Source organism: Aquarana catesbeiana, linkage group LG01, assembly GCF_042186555.1.
Source record: "Aquarana catesbeiana isolate 2022-GZ linkage group LG01, ASM4218655v1, whole genome shotgun sequence".
In the NCBI taxonomy this organism is placed as follows: Eukaryota; Metazoa; Chordata; class Amphibia; order Anura; family Ranidae; genus Aquarana; species Aquarana catesbeiana.
In genome coordinates this window covers 505,158,642-505,178,990 of record NC_133324.1, presented here as the reverse complement: position 1 = coordinate 505,178,990, position 20,349 = coordinate 505,158,642, and the positions used below count along the sequence as shown (strand labels likewise).

Below are 20,349 nucleotides of genomic sequence, written 5' to 3'. Positions count from 1 at the left end.
CTGTTTTATTGAGCAAAATTTGCTGTATTTGGGCTTTCCATGCAGATTAATGTTGTCAATGTTAAATAATTATATTGCTAAATGTAAAAAAAAAAAACTTTCAGTGATTTAAGCAAGCATAATAGGGGGCTTGGGGGCTGCTGCACAGAATGCATGAAGGTAAAAAAACCTTAAACCTTTACAACCACTTTAAATTAACAAGCTGAAGTTAGAAGTTGATTGGCTAACATGCACAGCTACATCAGATTTTGCACTCTCCAGTTTTAGTAAATCAACCTAGGATGTCAATAAAAGTATGTTGCCATTTCTGGCACTGATTATTTGGCCTCCTGACAACTGCTACTATGTCATCTTCAAACTAACATTAACACAAACTAACTACCAAATAAAGCAGCACAAAATACAGGTCACATTATGACTGTTTGTGTGACATCTAAACACTGGGGAACTATTAAAGTGAACCTTTCCACACCCCAAACATGTAAACATGGCAGTACATTCAAAATCTATTGAGCTTCATTAAATATTTCTTACTCCATAATCTGCAGTGTACATAGAGTAAACTGTATTTCTTTTTGCTAAACCCTCATCTTCACCTGTATTAACGTCCCTTGACCAATGATGAACGGAGAGCACAGTGACACATGGCTGTCACTGGAAGGGCAGAAGTGTTTTTGCCTGTGGGCTGTGCATAAAGTCTGGTTTCCCCGTCTCTATGCTGTGCACTTCTCTTTGCTGTTCGCTGCTTATGTTCAATGTGATCTGTTTTTTTTTTTTTTTTTTGGCTAAATGGTTTATATTTAGCAGCAGTTTTGTGAACACTGACAAAGGAAAGGGCTGCTTTAAGGAAGAACTGCTTAAGGGTGAAGCACTTTTAAGCACTCTTGGGTTCGCTTCAGACATCACAGCTCGTGTATTTCACAAAGACCTTCTTTTTAACAAAAGGGTATTTTTATAACATTTCAGGAATAATGAAACTATACAACATACAAATATACTCAGCATTAAAAGTACAAAGCTGGTGATTAAGAGCATCAGATGACAAATGTGTTATAATAGAATACATTAGAGAAAATGTTTGGACAAATAATCCCATGTGTTAAGATACACAATGCAATAAAATTACATTTGTCACTGAATAGAATCACCACTGCTGTACTTTAAATCATCCTACCCTTAAGTAAACAACATGAAAAGGATGTAAAAAAGAAATGTAACTTAACCTGTATGCTATGATAGAACTGTAAAACCCAACCTGGTTGGATACTGGAGGGATATCAATATTCGGATATCTATTTTAAGTGGTTGGAGTGTAGTAACAGTATAGGGTAGAGGGTCACAGGTTATTAAAGATACTAACCAACTGCTCCAGATTTTAAGGAACATATAGGGACATTACCTGTTCTCTTATATCAGCTTTTAGTGTCCAAGAACTAATTTAAGGGTATTAAGTAGGCAGAAGGTTATGCAAGGGCTGTTAGTAGGATGATATCAGTATAGTAGACTCAAGGTCTCACAGTATCTTCATAGCAGGTTAACTCTGGCTACACCTCATCCCAGCCAAAGGCAGAGTTTCTTTTTACATACTTTACCATGCATGCGCTTTTTTTTATTCAGGCCTACTTTTTGACACATATATATGTCAACAGGAATGCAAGCGCAGCTTGATGCAACTTAGAATAAGATCAACTGCATCTTTAATATACTCTAAATGATGCACCCTTCTAAAGAATCCTTTCCTAAGCTGCATCAACACATACAAAAGAATTCAGTAAATTCCCAAATACTCATAAATGATCAATGTCAGCAGTTAAGAACTGTACCCATTGTCCATATAAATAGTAATGCTGTCTTAAATTGCAACACCAATCTTATTAGTTCCAATCCATACTCACCAGAACTTTGTTATTTTGCTTAGTGATTGTCACAATGCGGCCTTCTGGCATTACTTGTGAGTTGGCTTGTGTTATTCTAATGTCCACTAGGTCTGCAAAGTCACAAAATGGTTGCCACAACTACAAAAATAAACATTATGAAACATTACAATATGTCATGACTGTAATTAAAGCACCTGGCAAAAGCTTCATATTTCTGGAAATTAATGCAACTACTTCTGTTTGAGGGCACTTATGCAGAGCACCTACCGGGTGTAGTTTAAGAGACAGGCCAATAGTAGTTATCTCATCTTAAGGCCTCATGCACACTGGACATTAGAGAAATGTCAGTAGCATTAGCTGTAGAAAGCTGTAGCTGTAGATGAGTTTTTCAGCGTTTTTGCAGTAGCGTTTTCAGTGTTTTTTGGCATTTTTTAGCTGTAGCGATACTCCCACAAAAGCTTATGGCTCAAAAACGCTGATAAACACTGATTTTTCAAAGTTTTTCATTATTTTTTAGTGTTTTTAAGCTTTTATCAGAGTATTGCCGCGTAGACACGATCGGAATTTCCATCAGAAAAAACTTGGATGGTTTTTCTGATGGAATTCCGCTCAAGCTTGCCTTGCATACACACGGTCACACAAAAGTTCTCTGAACTTTCGATCGTCAAGAACGCGTTGACGTAAAACACTACGCGAGCCGAGAAAATTAAGTTCAATGCTTCTGAGCGTGCGTCAAATTGTTTCTGAGCATGCATGATTTTTTGTGCGTCTGAATTGCATACAGACAAACGCATTTTCGGATAGGAACTTTTCCCGACCGAAAAATAGAGAACATGCTCTCAGTCTTTTGCTGGCTGGAATTCCGACATTTTCCGACAAAAAGCTCTCATCTGAGTTTTGCTGGTGGCATTTCCGATCGTGTGTACGCGGCATTAGAGCATTTTTAAAGCTGAAAAACTCCTCTCAAAACCCACTCGTTCTGGTGTTTTTTCCAGACAGAAAACACCCCAGCCAAAAACTGCTGATAGCAGCCTATGTATGCATGGACACATAGGATAATATGCTGGGGAGTTTACTGGCTGCAGAAAAAAAAACGCCTGAAGCCAAAAACAGCAGCTGTAAAAACATACAGTGTGCATGAGGCCTACATTTCAGACAGTTTTTTTTGGCTGTATGGGGCCCTTTTAAATTTTTTTACAAATAGTATGCTATACATGTCCTTGTATAGTTTTGCAGAAAGGTTCTTCATAAAATGGTTTATTGACACTTTCTTGAGGATGCACCAGATTCTGTGTGCAACCGTTTTAGTAAATCACCCTTAATGTTTCAAGTTGTAGCTGCAATGCCCTGTACACATGACCGGTTTTGCTGTTGGAATAAACTGTGAATGTTTTTCCGACGGAATTCCGCTCAAGCTGTCTTGCATACATACGGTCACACCAAATTCTGACCGTCAAGATCGCGGTGACGTACAACACGTACGACGGGACAACACGTACAACGTCTCGTACTTGCTTCAGAGCATGCGTCATTTTTGGTACGTCGAAACAGCATACAGACGAGCGGTTTTCCCGATAGGAATTTATTCCGTCGGAAAAATATAGAACATGTTCTCTATCTAAGTCCATCTATATATTCTACGTAAAAAGTCCTATGGGGCATACACACGGTCGGAATATACAATAAAAAGCTCGCATCTGACTTGTTCTGTCGGAAATTCCGCTCATGTGTACGCAGCATTACTGTCATGCTACTTACTAAAATACTAACTGTCTAGTAATCAGGTAGGATTAGGTACTCAGCAGATATAGGAAAAACTTTTTTTTTTCATTTTGGAAAGAGCAAGAGAGGGTTATAACCCCTGTCAGATTTTTTTTCACCATCTGTTTCCCATTGTGGAGATTTCCCTTCACTTCCTGTCCCATAGCCAAACAGGAAGTGAGAGGAAATCCCTGCAAATTAGGGGAATTCCTTGGGGACCTCCAGGTCACCAGAACTAGTGCCCCCATTGGAAGATTTCCTCTCTATTACTTTTGTAGGCACAACCCAAAATTTGTGATTTTTTTTTTTTTTCACTTTCGATGATAATAGTAAACAGGACAATCAGAGAGGATGAATGTCCTTAATGATGGCACCAACAGCAATAAAAACAAATGTTCTAATCCATCTCTACTTTATCCAAAACAAAAAAAACCTGAAAATTGTATCATACTTACCGTAATTTTCCTTTCCTGGTGCCTATCCATGGCAGCATACCTGTGATAGAGCTCCACCTCGACTCCTCCCCCACGACCAGTGAATAGCATAAATTAAAGACATAGTCATTCCCCCAACAGTCTCTGCAATATAGAATACAGAGGGTGGGAGTGTATGCTGCCATGGCTAGGCACCAGGAAAGGAAAATTACGGTAAGTATGATACAATTTTCAGTTTTCCTGGTGCCTCCATGGCAGCATGCCTGTGATAAATAACTAGCTCACATGAGTGGGTTTAATGCTAACGAAGAAATTTCAGTTAGATACCGACATAGCCGCATGAACTGCTTTCCTGTCGAACTCTACCGTTGTAAGAGCCCCTGGGTCAATACGGTAGAAATGTGTGCTGGGAAGACCAAGTGGCTGCCCTGCATACTGTTTCTAAAGAAACGTTCACCCTCGCTGTCCATGATGCTGACATTGCTCTAGTCGAATGAGCATTCACTTGAGATGGAGGTTATATGTTCTTCCAACTGTAAGCTTTTTGTATTAACTTGACAAACCAGGATGCCAAAGTTCTGCCGAAGCTTTCTTTCCTCTGTTTCTGCCCCACAGGACGATAAACAATCTTTTGTAGTTCCTGAATTTTGCCGTAGCTTCCAAGTAGGCCCTGAGGACTCTGGATATATCCAACTAATGACAGAAGCCCGATTCTGAGTCAGTAAAAACTGGCAACGCCCATGGCTCCATTAGATGTGCTGGCGTGGTAACTTTAGGTGTAAACCCCTCGGAGAGGGCGAAGAAGAGATCTCGGAAAAAAAGAGATTTGCTCGTCCCCTATGCCCAAGTAGTAGAGTTCTGAGATTCTTCTGCCAGATGTGATGGCCAAAAGAAATGTTATTTTTAGGGTTAGATTCCAGATTGAAGTTTCTTCTACAGGTGCAAACGGATGGCTGGATAAGACCTCCAGTATTAATGGAAGATCCCACTTAGGAAAGGGGCGCCTGACAGGCGGACGTATCTTCAGCACCCCTCTGAGAAAAGTGACCACTAGGGGAACTTCTGTCCATTTTGTATTAGTCGCTGCAGAAATTTCTGCCACTTGCACCTTAAGGGAGCTCTGGCCGAGCCCCAACTCGATACCGGTCTGAAGGAACCCCAAAATTCAGAAGTAGAAAGAGAGACTGGATCAAACCTCTTCCCTGTAGCATAGGATGTCCAAATCCTTGCATATATTGCATTTGTTGTTGGTTTCCTGGCTTTAAGCAGGGTGGATATGACCTCCTGGGAGCAGCCTAACAACTCTAACCTCCTCCTTTCAACTTCCATATTCGAAGATCCAGCTTTTATGGGTCTGGATGAGCTAGTTTGCCTTGAGTCGAGTTGAGGGAAAGGAGGAATTCTGATAGCGGGACTCACACTGAGGTGCATGGCTAACGGGAACCATGGTGTCTTCGGCCAATAAGGCAAGACTGCAAGTATTTGGACTGGTTCTCTTAGGAAACTGAGGAGAAACTTTGAGATAAATGGGCAAGGAGGAAAGGTGTATGCCATTGTGAAGTTCCAAGGGCATGATAACGCATCCACTCCCTCTGCCTGTGGATGTGGAAGGTGAGAGAAGAATCACCTAAATTTGGTATTCTCCCGGGTAGCAAAGAGATCCACCTGTGGGGTTTGCCACAGTTTGGAAATTTGGTTGAATACATGGGGATGAAGTGTTCACTCGTTGTTGTTCCCATATTTCCTTGACAAGTTGTTAACTTCTGTGTTCATTCTGCCTGGGAGATATATCGCTATGAGATCTACCAGGTTTCTTTTGGCCCAGGTCATTATTGGTTCCACCTCCCTTAGAAGTGCTCTGCTGTGGGTGCCTCTCTATCTTTGTAGATATGAGACTGCTGCCCTGTTGTCTAGGCGCAGAAGCACCCTCCGTCCCTTGACCTGAGGTGTTAATGAAGTCAAGGCTAGGAATGCTGCTCTCATCTCTAGGATGTTGGATACTTTGCCTCTGGTGGGAAAGGACCATCTTCCCTGTAACCTGAATTCTTTTCAATGCGCACCCCACCCCTGTCCACTTGCATCGGATGTAATTATGGTCCATGAGTGGGAACCCAAAGGATGGGACCTGGAGAGATTCTCTGGATTCATCCACCCTCTCAATAGAGACTGTGTTACTCCAGTGGCGGCCCGAGTAAGATGCGGCGCATCCGCTACGAATGCAAACAAAAAGACATTGCCTTTTTGTAAAAAAAAACATTTTTTTTTATTTGGGGGGGGGGGGCACAGCATAATGTTGGGGGGGGGGGGGGGGTCAGGGCCCCCTCTGGCCCCCCCTATGGACACCATTGGTGAAAAACTTGTTGCATCTTTCCCAAAAATATTCATGGCTGTATTAGATCAAAAGGGTGCTTCTACTAAATACTGAGCAAAGGGTCTGAATATTTAGGACAATGTAATATTTCAGTTTTTCTTTTTTAATAAATCTGCAAAAATGTCAACAATTCTGTGTTTTTCTGTCAATATGGGGTGCTGTGTGTACATTAATGAAGAAAAAAATGAACTTAAATGATTTTAGCAAATGGCTGCAATATAACAAAGAGTGAAAAATTTAAGGGGGTCTGAATACTTTCCATCCCCACTGTATACACGAGGACATTGTGCCTATGAGGCTCAGGCACTGTGAGGCTGTTAGATGATTTCCGCATGGTCTTGGACATTCTTTGAATGATGCCCCTCATCTTCGGCTGAGGTAAAGATACTGTGCCCTGGCATGTATTGAACATTGCCCTTAAATAAATCATGTGCTGCATTGGTACTAGCTGGCTCTTTCCATGATTTACCAACCATCCTAGCTCCGATAGTGACTGCAGAAGTATGTCTCTGTGAGCTATAAGCTGATTCGGGTTGTCTGATAACAAGAGGATATTGTCAAGATAGTGGTAAATCCTTAATCCCTTCTCTGGTAGAGGGGCCAGGACTAGTATCAATACTTTCGTGAATACCCGAGGGGAGGTGCACAGGCCAAAGGGCAGAGCCTTGAATTGCAGATGGTAAGATAAGGATGTGATAATAAGCATCCTGCAGATCTATTGATATTAACCAATCCCCTGGTTGTATGGCTTGGATGATCGTTTGCAGTGATTCCATCTTGAAACTCTCGAGATGGATGTATCTGTTGAGCCTCTTCAAATCTATTACCGCTCTCCAACCGCCTGTTTTCTTCTGCACCAGGAAGAGGGTGGAATAAATCCCTGCAAATCATTCATATGGGGGGACAGGTACTGCTGCCCCCTGATGCTGTAGTGACCTTATAAACTGGTTTTAGACCAGTGCTTTCTACGGGGAGGCTGGTGTCTCTGTTCCTTTGAAAGATGTGTGCGGAGGCTGATGAGAAAAGGTCCAAAAGTCACCGTACTGAACTGTTGACAAGACCCATGGGTCCTGGCATCTGACAGCCCAGACTGGAAAAAATGCTTTAGCCGGGCCCCTACTGGAAGTGTACCCGCTCTTTTGGTGTCAAAAAGACTTTGTCCCCTCCTGGGGAGTGGTGAGAGTCTTGTTTCTTCTGGCTCCTAGAAAGGATGCCTGAGTGCCTCTCCACGACCTTTTGTTGTCTTTAAACGGTCGCAACTGCCTGGAGTCTCTGGAATTTGATTGTCAAAATCTAGATAAATAGGCTCTTGTTCTCTGGACCTTCCTATCCTGGGGAAGCAAGACAGATTTGCCCCCTGTTACTCGGGAAATAGCGTTGTCGAGTTTTTCGCCGAACAAGGATTTGCCATCAAATGGAATCTTGCTTTGATGCCAGATCAGCCATCCAAAGTTTTAGCCATAAGGATCATTTTGCCATAACTGAATGCAGCATTGAGTTGAACGAACAGCGAATCGTGTCAATCGCTGCTTCCCCTACAAAATCTGCCGCCAACTTAAGTTCTTCCAGAGCTTTGATTATGTCGTCCTTGGGAACGTCTTTGTGCAGTGCTGTTTCGACTTTTTCTGTCCATGACCTGATAGTGTTAGAAACAGATGTTAGTGCAATGGCCGGCCTACAAGCCACCCCTGCAGCCAGGTAGCTCCTTTTGAGATCCAGGCAGGCATGTACTGGCCATTGGGACTACAGGGAGTTTCCCGGTGGGCCGATGGCTCAGTGGGCCGATTTCAGTGACAGTGGACCGCTGCCTCCCTCCAGTCCTCTGTCCCCCCCCCCCGCAGTGCTCACCTCCTCTCCCTGGCTAGTTATGCAGCGCGCCTGAATACAGACATGATGCTCAGGAGTCAACACTTAGAAGCTCATCATACGATCTGGAAGGAGGGCGGCCTCACTTTCCTGCCTAATCTTGTTCCATTGGGGGGGGCGCCAAACTGATTCTTTGCCCCAGGTGAAATAATGTCTAGCTTCCCCACTGATACTGCCTATAAGAGAAATAATGTAAAACGGCTAATAGCTAAGGGGGGGGGGGCTTGGGTGGCAAGCCGGCATGGGAGAGACCTGTCAAAGTGGGCCAGTCTGGGTGAAGTCCAGGGCCAAATTTTTGTCCCAGTCCAGCCCTGGATCCAGGTCAATTCGCCTATCCAGGGGGTCCTTGAATGATGTTGAATCCTCCATCGGCAAGGTTAAGGTTTTTGCTAGACGCACCACTGCCGCATCTACCACAGGCATTGAGCTTAAAGACTGTGTATCTGTATCTGCTAATGGATGCAATTTGGTCATTCGGGTTAGGGAAAACTTCTTGTCCATTTTGCTCCATTTGTCCTCTATAATCTTTCTGATTTCCCCTATTAACAGGAAAACAATCTGCTTTTTCTTAAGAAATGGAAAATACGTTTTTGATTTTTGCGATGGTTCTTCCAGATCCTCCCAGGCAATAGCATTCTTCACCGCCTTTATAAATGGCTGTACCAGAGAAAAACTGAAACCAGACGTTCTGAAAAAGTCTTCTTCATGGTCTGCTTAAGTAGATCGACCACCTGCTGGCTTTCCAGTTCCCGGTTTGCCGCGTATTCCCAAAGACAGTCCTTATCAGGGAGTGGTACATGCCCAGCAGTTTTTTCGTGACGCCCGAGGTGGGGGTGAAGGAGAGCGACGATGTCTCCGAGACCCTGACCTCCTTGAAGACCTATGGTGTGATAAGTGTGATCTCTGCTTTGGACTGTCGTTGTTGTCATGACATCTTGAAGATTTTCTGGATCGCTTTGAGGGAACAGGGCTGAAACAAACAAAGTTTGTCCGTCAGTGGCGCACTCTTTTTTTTTATATGCTCACGTACAGATGGTCCCATACCTATTGGACACAGGAGGATCTTGGCTTTGTGACGAATGACTCACGATGAAAAGTCAGGAGGATCAGCTGCAAGAAGATAGAGTGTGAGTAAGGATAGAAGCCTTTAGGAGAAAAAAACGGTACCACAAGTCCCAGCGATGGAAGAAGACCACAAACCGGTTTGCCGATATGATTGGACCTGCAGAGCACCACTGGCTATCAAATGCAGCCCTGAGCCCAAATGGAGCCAAACTTTTAAAAGCCAAGGGTGGGCTCTGGCAACATTAATAACCCACAGCACTATTTTCCCTAAACAAAAATGGCCCCCATGGGCTTGCCACCATCTGCGCCTGCGTTTGCGGATGCACACTAACAGCAGTCCCCCGGAACACACCACCGCCATGTCAGAGTGTCTATACATGCCCCGTGACGTCAGGGAGCCTGTAACTGCCCCTCTCTCTCTTTTAGGAGCCAAAACTGGAAGTCCGCCTGAACATGGCCAAGGCTCCAGACTGGCACAAGCCTCAAAAAACTAAGGGTGAGGGCTACTATCCCCCAAAATACCCCTTTCAAAAGAAAAAGAAAGCCGAGCCGCGCATGCGCGTACCGAAAATAAAACATTTTAAAAATAATTTTTTTTTTTATTATTATTATTATTATTTTTTTTTAACTAAACAAGGAAGAATTCTAACCTACCCAGGGATGTAAGGAAGCTGATCCTCCTGCTGTATCCACCAGCATTCATCGCTTTGATACATCAGCAGACTGCGTTCCTAGAGGAAACTCTGCAAGACCCCAAAAGATCCACAGAAGGGGTTCCCAGTCTTATTAGCGCTAATAGCGGCCCAAGAACAGGGACTGCACACGGGAGAGGCTGAACCCGGTGGACGCTACCAAAGGCAGAGGTATGAATGTACTGCTACTCTTCACCAGCTCAAGAGGTATGAGGAAAAAAAGGAGAATGTTAGAGGAGGCACTATGCCTTTAATTTATGCTATTCACTGGTCCTAGTCCTGACAATAATAATAGTAAACAGGACAATCAGAGAGGATGAATCCCCTTAACGATGGCACTGACAGCAATAAAAACAGATGTTCTAATCCATCTCTACTTTATCCAAAACGAAAAAAAAATAATTTTGCCTTTAGTCATACTTTAACTGCTTGTCGTTATACGGCTGCAGGTTGGCACTGCTGCGCGAATTCCCGTAGCTGTACGGCGGACGCTTTAAGAGCTATAGCGGGTGCAACGTCGGAGCCGATGCGTGTGGCCGGCGACCACTATGTCCGCTGGTGACCCACGATCGCGCCTTAGAGAGGCAGAACGGGGATCTGTTAATGTAAACAGACAGATGCCCATTCTGTCAGGAAAGTAGAGAGAGATCTGCTGTTTCTAGTGATAAGGAACAGCGATCTCTCTCTAGTGTTAACCCCTTCTCTGCCAGTGACATTTATACAGTAATCAGTGGCTATTTTTAGCTCTGATCGCTGTATAAATGTCAATGGTCCCAAAAAAGTGTCAAAAGTGTCCTGCTAAAAATCGCTGATCGCCACCATTACTAGTAAAAAAAATAAAAAATTAATACATAAAAATGCCATAAATACATCCCCTATTTTGTAGACACTATAACTTTTGCGCAAACCAATCAACATACACTTATTGCGATTTTTTTACCAAAAATATGTAGCAGAATACATATTGGCCTAAACTGATGAAGAAATTATTTAATTTTTTTGGATATTTATTATAGAAAAAAGTAAAAAATATTGTTATACAAATACATTTTGTCATCATTTGAATTTACTTTTCCACTGTATTACTAAGCTTAACTATTGTTTATTTAAGTGTGTTGACCTACATTTAGCCCTTTTAGTCAATTTAGATTGAGTTTTTTAAAAATGCAATGCAACCTTTCCACAATTTATGTCAACATAAATGAATGCAACATGTGGTTAGTGCATGCATTCCAGCGGAAACTAGAGTTTATTGTTCAATAAACCTGTTTAGCCAATTATTTTCTGTATATTAGAGCTTTGTGGTTAGTGTAAGCAGGTCACTGGACGCACGGATGAATTCCAATGTTTTTTTTTTTTTTTAGAAGCACGTGATTAGAGCCTGAGGCTCTAATTGGCTTCAAAAAAGGGAGGGCCTGGATCGCAGAGCACTGTGCCCTGAGCCTACCAATTGTGTGAAAATAGCGATTTAATATTTGCCGCGGACAGATTGGACACTTTTAACACTTTTTTGGGACCATTGACAGTTATACAGCGATCAGCGCTAAAAATAGTGATCATATGCGGAAGAGGAGGGGGAAGCTGCCGTGAAGCCCGAGACACAAAGGAGGAGGAGACGCAGGAAGGAGCCAAGGCTGCCCGTGACCTAGATGGGGTAAGTGTGGGGCCAACTGACCAACTGGGGGAGGGGGGGGTGTAAGTGTGGGGCCAACCAACCGGGGGGGGTGGGGTTCGTCATGATTCATTTTTTAACAATACACCAATATCAGTAAAGGTATTGTAAGAGATGGATAAACTGATGTGGGTAAACTTATATCTGCTGTTTATATGACCACTCTTTTCTCATGCACATACTTACCTCGCTCTCAACCTCTTTCCAGATAATGCCTGCACTCCCGGATACCCTGAGGAGCAGGTCTTTACTGTCTTTCTGTGTGCTTTTAACTGCAAATGTCTCGGTCTGAAAGTCCTGGTCCAGTTTCTCTAAATCCATGAGATACTTGATTTTGATGAGGGGAACAGTAAGCATACTAGCACGGATCTTCCTCAAAGAGTTCTGAACCCTCCTGCGCAGTCTTTTACGGGAAAAGAAGTTCAACTTTGCAATACTTTGTCGCAGACTTTGTGGGACACAGTGTTTATAGCTGTATGGAGAAAGGAGGAAATTTTAGTTATTACTATGAGGTATGGATGTTACTATACAGAAATCTGAGAAAAACATTTTTATTTTAGTTTTGGATAGAGAAGGGAAGTGTTAATCTTTTGATTTTATGCTGTCTGTGTCCATGCCATGGATATTTACTCTGTCTTTGTCAGCAAGGAAATGTACAATTTACAGTTGTCACCAGAAATAGAATAGAGAGGTAATCTTCCAGTGGGGACACTTGTATTGGTGACAACTGTCTACTGTTTCCTTTGTATTGTTGAAACTATGATTGTTTTGAAAACCTAGTCACATGATTACGAACGATACAAATATAGGGATAGGCACGGACCAAGGTTGTGGCGGACATATTCCAAAGTACAGACATTAGTGAAGACACCAAGGAACATTTCAAATTACAACCGTCAAAAAACACTCTGTCCAGCCAGGTATAACAGACAGGAGTTTTATTAACCTAAGGTGACAAGGAATCAGTAGGCTTATACATTACATTACTCGAGTAATAACCACGTGATGTCCAGGAAGGAGATTGAACGAGAGTTTTCAGTGGATTTGGATCCATTTAGGCGAATCCAGCTTAATGCTTTTCTACGATCGGCGATATTGACACTGACTGTAGTATGTACACTATCTAAATTCAAGCAAATATGCCTAAACAGGGAACCACAAAGACATCTACTCTCAATCTTATATGCTTTGGTGATTGATTTAGAGGCCCCACAAGAACTCACCTTTTTACAAGTATGGGAAAGAGATCTGGGAGTAACATTTTCTCAGGTACAAAAGAACAGGATTTTATTGTTTACACATAAGGCGTCAGTGTCAACAAGGTATCAAGAGGATGGATATAAAATTCTGACTAGGTGGTTTAGAACACCGGCAGCTCTGCATCGAATATATCCTCAGGTATCGAATGTCTGCTGGCGATGTCAGAAGTCTGAGGGTACATTACTGCACATATTTTGGGAATGCGCGGGGCTAAAAGAATTTTGGACGATGGTTTCCGAAATAGTCAGAGAAACTACAGATGTGTCTCTTGGAGAAAATCCTGCAGCTTTCTTATTGTTCAACATTCCTCTATCCATTGAAAGGTACAAAAACTCTCTCTTAAGACATTTGTTGACCACAGCAAAAGCATGTATTCCGGTTTTGTGGAAAACTAATGTATCTATCACCAACAAAGGCACAATGGTTTACGAGGATAACAGAAATTAAACAAATGGAAAATCTTACTTTAATGTTAAGATAAGAATTAGATTGTAAGCTCTTCTGAGCAGGGCCCTCTTAATCCTCTTGTATTTTATTGTATTATACCTGTATTATCTCCCTTTTATATTGTAAAGCGCTGCGTAAACTGTTGGCACTATATAAATCCTGTATAATAATAATAAGAAGAAGAAGAAGAAGAAATATAGGACAGTATGGACTCCTTTTATGTTATATAGGGAACAGAACCCCTAAAAAAAGTTCATAGCAACAAAAAATCCCGGGGGGGGGGGGGGTTATTTAATTTTTTTTTTCTCTCTTTTCTTTTTTTCTTTGCTTTTTCTTTTCCTTTTTTTCTATAATTATTTCTTTTAAAGTATGAATAAGTAGGTTAAGCTGAAGATTAGGAAGCCGAATAACTACAACTAATAGGAAATACAAGGAGGCCAGGATTAGAAAAAAGAATGTTGTGTTGTATAGATGTACTGATGAAAGTGTCGTATTACCTTTGTGAAAGAAAATAAAGAATTTATATTAAAAAAAAAAAACACTCTGTCTACTCTCTGGCCTAGTTCTACAAGTACAAATAAGTTTAAAATAACATTTATATAAAGACTGATTGTGATATATCTATATATATATATATATATATATATATATATATATATATATATATATATATATATATATCTATATGTACCTATATATCTATATATATAGATATATCTATATATCTATATAGATATATCTATATATATCTATATAGATATATAGATATATCTATATATAGAATAGTCAATGGGTGAGATGCACTGAACAGGACAAAACGGCCTATGTGGAAACGTATAAGGGAGCATATACAGCATATTAAGGACGGTTTCCCAAAGCATAGTGTCTCAAGACACTTTGCAGCTTACCACAACAAAGATCCCACAGGCCTAAAATTCTGGGCTATTGACAGATACAAACCACACTGGAGAGGATCCAATAAAATCAGAGAATTGAGTAAAAGTGAATCCAGGTGGATTTTTGAGATGTGTACTCTTTTGCCCAGGAGTTTGAATATTGACTTCGATTTAAATTGTTTTATATCCGATTATTAATTAGTACTAATAACATCCCTTGCAGGTTTTAAATTTTCAATTTTAAAAAATGAAAAAAAATGTAATGTTTTTTATTTTTTATTTGTTTAATTTATTGGATATTTATTATTTTGCCTTTGTTATTTGTAATATTTAGAGAAATATTTTTTGTATTATCACCCTATATTATGATATTCATATTAAGAGATTCCAATGGATGGGTTATCCTGACCACTTAGTGTGTGCAATAGTGGTATTTACCACAAGAGGGAGTTTTTCTTTATTTCACCTTTTTACTTATTGGAAATTGTCAATGATTTATTATTCATTAACAAACTGATATTTCAATTAGTATGTGCAATTAGTGGTATTTCACCACAAGAGAGAGTGTTCTATCCATTGTCAATTATTAATGATTGGTTGGAAATTGGTGTTTTTTTAGTTTCATTTGAATGTATTTTATGAATATTAGCGATTACCACCTCTGGCAACATATGAGTGTTTCTTCTATAGGAATATGTCAGAACTTACCGTCTGTATGACCATTTTAGTTAGTATAGCTATAATAGCAGCTGCCACTAGAGGGAGGATGTGTAATAGATGATACTACCTTGGTTTACATTAGATATTTTTTTATATGACCATTTAATAGTTTTTTATGAATGGCTTTTAACTTTGAACACATTGTAAAATAAAGTTTATATATATTATGACTAGCAAAAGAAAGGTGCAGAAACAAAATGATGATCCGATGGTATACCGCTTTCTCTATAGCAACCGTGACGCTAATACTGGCTTATAAATGGAGACTCGAACGTCACATGACTAACCTTGAAAAAGCCACGTGTCGGGTGACGCAATGTGTAGGAGGAGTCAGTGGCGTACAACATTGAGGCTGGTAACAGCTCGATAGCAGCGGTGTGAGGACTCAGCGCGCCCCAAGCGGCTGATTGTTTCAATCTATGCACAAACCATCCAGGCTCATGTGAGTGTATCTGTTGAAGATTTCTCATCTCGAGTACATCCACAATGATGTTTTCTTTCTGATTTATTGCATGCAATCTCCTGCAACTCAGAACGGCCATCAAAACGTCTTTTAAACCCCAAACAGCGTTATAAAAGAAGTTTGGGTTTTTTTGTTTTTTTTAATGGACCTATTGTTGGTATTTTATTGGTCTTTATATACTTAGTAGCCATATATAGTTACAGCATGCAATCTCCTGAAACTAAGAACGGCCATCAAAAGGTCTTTTAAACCCTAAACAGCATTATAAGAGAAGTTGTTTTTTAATGGACCTAGTGGTGGCAATTTATTGGATTTTATATACCTAGTAGCTATACATATTTACAGGTGGGAATCTGTGGAGTATTTTATTGGTGTAGCATATGATCATGATTGTGAGGTTATATGATTGTTAATTTTTGTCTATACCACTTACAATATTTGTTTTTCCTTTATTTTCTTTTCAATTTTTCACCATCGCTATGAGGAATTGACCTACTTAGTATGAACACGGGATTTATATATTGATTGACAGGTTAATTATAGCGCAACACATTTTCACTTAAATATTCATTATAGGTGCCGGAACACTTTTAAAGTTTGCAGCTTTAATTATTTGGTTTTCTTTCAATCATAAGTTTTGCAACCTGAACACTTTTATGCCCCGTACACACGGTCGGATTTTCCGATGGAAAATGTCCAATCGGAGCGTGTTGTCGGAAATTCCGACCGTGTGTGGGCTCCATCGGACATTTTCCATCGGATTTTCCGACACACAAAGTTGGAGAGCAGGAGATAAAATTTTCCGACAACAAAATCCGTTGTCGGAAATTCCGATCGTGTGTACACAAATCCGACGGACAAAGTGCCACGCATGCTCAGAATAAATAAAGAGATGAAAGCTATTGGCTACTGCCCCGTTTATAGTCCCGACGTACGTGTTTTACGTCACCGCGTTTAGAACAATCGGATTTTCCGACAACTTTGTGTGACCGTGTGTATGCAAGACAAGTTTGAGCCAACATCCGTCGGAAAAAATCCTAGGATTTTGTTGTCGGAATGTCCGAACAAAGTCCGACCGTGTGTACGGGGCATTATAGTTTTGCAGCTTTTTATTTGGTTTTCTTTCATCACATTCACTAATTATCCATTTCAGCGCTAGTATTTTTGTTTTTCATTCTTTTAGTATTACGGTCATTTGACAGTCGATCAGCTAATAGATTGTCGGCTGTGTATTGACTGATTTAGTATTACATTGCAGTTTTTGTTGTAGCGGTTTTAATATTCAATACTTTACAATGGTGGACAATGATTTGGCTATTATTGATTATGTTTTTTATATATATTTTTTTCTGTAGATGAACTATTCTATCAAGCAAGCATATCATTATGTAGTGAATGATCTGTTCCACTTGTTTCCAAAAGTCGTTCCAATTTTTGTAACTGAATGAATTACTAAGGATAGGAATGTGTTTCTTGTATGATGTAATTGATTCCAGCTGACTCTAACTGACTAATGAGTAGCTCTCACAAGCTACACATATATATAGATAGACCCTTGTATGTGATCAGTTGTAGGTATGAGGTCAAGAAGAAGGGCGATATCATTGCTAGCCCGAAACGTCACCTAAAAATGCCTGATGTTTGATGTAATTTTTTATTAATAAATTTTCACCTTTTGTGCAGAAATACCTTTTCTATTTTTTATACATATCTAAATATATATATAGATATATATATATATATATCTATATATATATAGATATATATAGATATATATATATATATCTATATATATATAGAGATATATATATATAGATATATATATATATATATATATATATCTCTATATATATATCAGTGCCCACCAAATCCAGCTTATCAGTGCTCATCAAATGCAGGCTCATTAGTGCTCATCAAACGCAGGCTTATCAGTGCCCATCAAATGCAGGCTCATCATCAGTGCCCATCAAATGTAGCCTCACTGTGCCCATCAACGCAGCCTCACTGTGCCCATCAATGCAGCCTCACTGTGCCCATCAATGCAGCCTCACCAGTGCTCATCAAATGCAGCCTCATCAGTGCCCATCAATTGCCCATCAAATGTAGCCTCATCAGTGCCCACCAAATGCAGCCTTATCAGTGCCAGGGCGGGGACGACTTTGCACTTGGATCGGCCCTGGGTGCCTCCGCAGCCACAGCTCAAAGTGGCCGAAGGACAGGAGCCCTACCTGTCCTGCTCCTCTGACCAACCCCCTGTGGCCCAACGTGGAACGGGTGGCCACGGACCCTGCAAGGGCTGCTGATGGACACCAGTGTCAGTGTACGCACACCTTTGCCGATCCCTGCGCATATTGATCAAAATGAGCCTCTACTTTTACATGAAGTCCCTTTCAAAAAGTGTCTCTTGAAATTTTTATGTTACAGTCAGAGTACACTTCTGTTCATAAAAGCAAGAAAAAAGAGTAACATGGAGTGAATTAAATTAGATCCTGACATATAAATTGTGCCTTAAAGTGTTACTAAACCCACAATAGTAAAATCAGTCTGTATATGCAGTAAAGCACGCTTGTTATACTCACTGTAGAACCTAAGGGGTTAAGCCTGTGCATTGTGTAAAAAGGCTGTTTAAACCTGTCTTCTCTGATCCTCCTCTTCTTCCACAGTCCCTGATCATTCTCCTGATAGTAAAGAGCATTGGGGACACTGCACATTCTCAGTGTGGCGTTTATTGCTAAAGAGTTTTTTAGAGTCAGGGGTCCTGCAGCCTCATAGGACAGTCAACATAGGACAGGAGAATAAAAACTCCTCTTACAAGCTTTAACCAGAAACTGATAGAAGTAACAAGACTGCTATATAGTGCTGATGAGAAAAGGTACTTCACAGTTTATATTTCCATGTTCTGCGTACTGTGGGAGACAAGATACAGTGAATGCAGGGTCCTGGGTTTAGTAACACTTTAAAATTGTAACTTTTTGTTTTTGTTTTTGAAAGTATGCTTCATAGCACATTGCCAATTTTAATTTCTGTTTTTAAATTAAAGTGTTCCTATGTCTGCATTTTATTGCAGCCCACTGCACTGCGCCACCAGGGTGCATTGCAGTGCAAATGGGCAACATAGAAAACAATCGATTTCTATGTGCCCTAGAAGTGACTTGCAATCATCCTACGGAAAAACACCAGTCGCTGAACTATGGGTGAACTGACTCTTATGCCCCGTACACACGGTCGGTCGGATGACATTTTCCATCGGATTTTCCGACACACAACGTTTGAGAGCAGGATATAAAATTTTCCGACAACAAAATCCGTTGTCGGAAATTCCGATCGTGTGTACACAAATCCGACGGACAAAGTGCCACGCATGCTCAGAATAAATAAAGAGATGAAAGCTATTGGCCACTGCCCCGTTTATAGTCCCGACGTACGTGTTTTACGTCACCGCGTTTAGAACGATCGGATTTTCTGACAACTTTGTGTGACCGTGTGTATGCAAGACAAGTTTGAGCCAACATCCGTCGGAAAAAATCCTAGGATTTTGTTGTCGGAATGTCCGAACGAAGTCCGACCGTGTGTACGCCCTATTATTGTTCAGTAAAAGAAAAGATTGGCTTAGTATTAGGCTCCGTTCACATCTTGACATTCTGAATCATGGGGATTCCGCCCCCCAATTCAAAATAGCGCCACATCGTGGGACGCTCGTGCGTTCTCTGTCACTTCCAATGGCACCCCAAGCACGGCGCGATTTTGCCGCAATTCCTTGGGCGACAATACGTGGAAAATCGCAAAAACAGAATCACGGGACGCCTGTCGCCCAAAAGAAATACAAGAGCTTCTCTTAGGCGACAGACGTCCTGTGATTCTGTCTGCACAATTTAACGAAACGCAACAAAATCGCGCTGCAATTGTGATGCCATTGGTAGTGACAGGGAACGCACAGGGGGTCCCGCAATTTTCCGCTATTTCGAATCGTGGACTGAAACGCAGCGATTCCGCCCTCAATTCAGAACGCTAAGATGTGAATGGAGCCTAATTTAAAACTTAAAAGAAAACACACATTGTATCAATTAGTGTTGTGTCTGAATGGTAGCCGGTGTGTCGGTATGTGTATGTCGCTACCACTTCCCACATCCCAGTATATTGTGTATGCTTAGATGGCAATCTAAACGTTTTTTGAAATTGTCAACACTTCCCGCTACCTCTGATTGTGGAGGTGAGGTCCACATCCTTACCGCTCTAATTGCTATTATATCTCCTCTTAAGCGTCTCTTCTTCAGGGAAAATAGGCTAAATGCCTCTCCTCATAACTGAAGCATAGGCCTGGAGCTGAAGCGCAGCATAAGAGTAGGGCCAGCATGATGGGTTTTTCCCTATAAGGCTATAGCAAGGTGGGGGTTGTTAAGAAAGTGATACAGTTGGTAGGAGGGTCAAGTATCAGGAGAGATATGATAAGAGGTACCCATTGGAGGATCATAGGGTGGGGCAGGGTGTGGCTGGGTGGTCCTAATGGGTTGCTAGGTGGGTGTTGGTCTGTCAGTATCACTTGGAATTTGGACAACAACCGAGGAGATTCTCTGAGTGTTTAGCTGTGCCTGGCAGTTAACTGAATTAAGATGGAGGATCTTGACAATATGCTGGCCAGGATTCGCGCGACGGCAGTTGCCAATGGACCGCAATGGTTACGTGATCAATTGTCTGGACTGTTGCCGGAGTCGGGGCAGGTAATTGCTACACCTGCCCCTTCTAATACACGCGCTAGGAGGTCAAGGCCTCCTGAGCGTTTGAGCCCTGAAATGACTCTGAGGGGGTGTCGCCGTGCTGGGAGCCC

The 20,349-nt window shown here is 41.2% G+C and overlaps 1 protein-coding gene across 2 annotated transcripts in view; it reads right to left on the bottom strand.

The window, feature by feature from the left end:
• JAK3 (Janus kinase 3) overlaps positions 1-20,349 on the bottom strand; it is a 207,916-nt gene that overhangs the window by 114,842 nt on the left and 72,725 nt on the right. For both annotated transcript variants that reach the window (XM_073593259.1, XM_073593268.1), the window contains exons 6-7: positions 11,925-12,210; positions 1,896-2,015 (exon numbers count right to left, since the gene is read on the bottom strand). In XM_073593259.1, the coding sequence (XP_073449360.1) occupies positions 1,896-2,015; positions 11,925-12,210 (406 nt within the window). The remainder of the gene's footprint in view (positions 1-1,895; positions 2,016-11,924; positions 12,211-20,349) is intronic.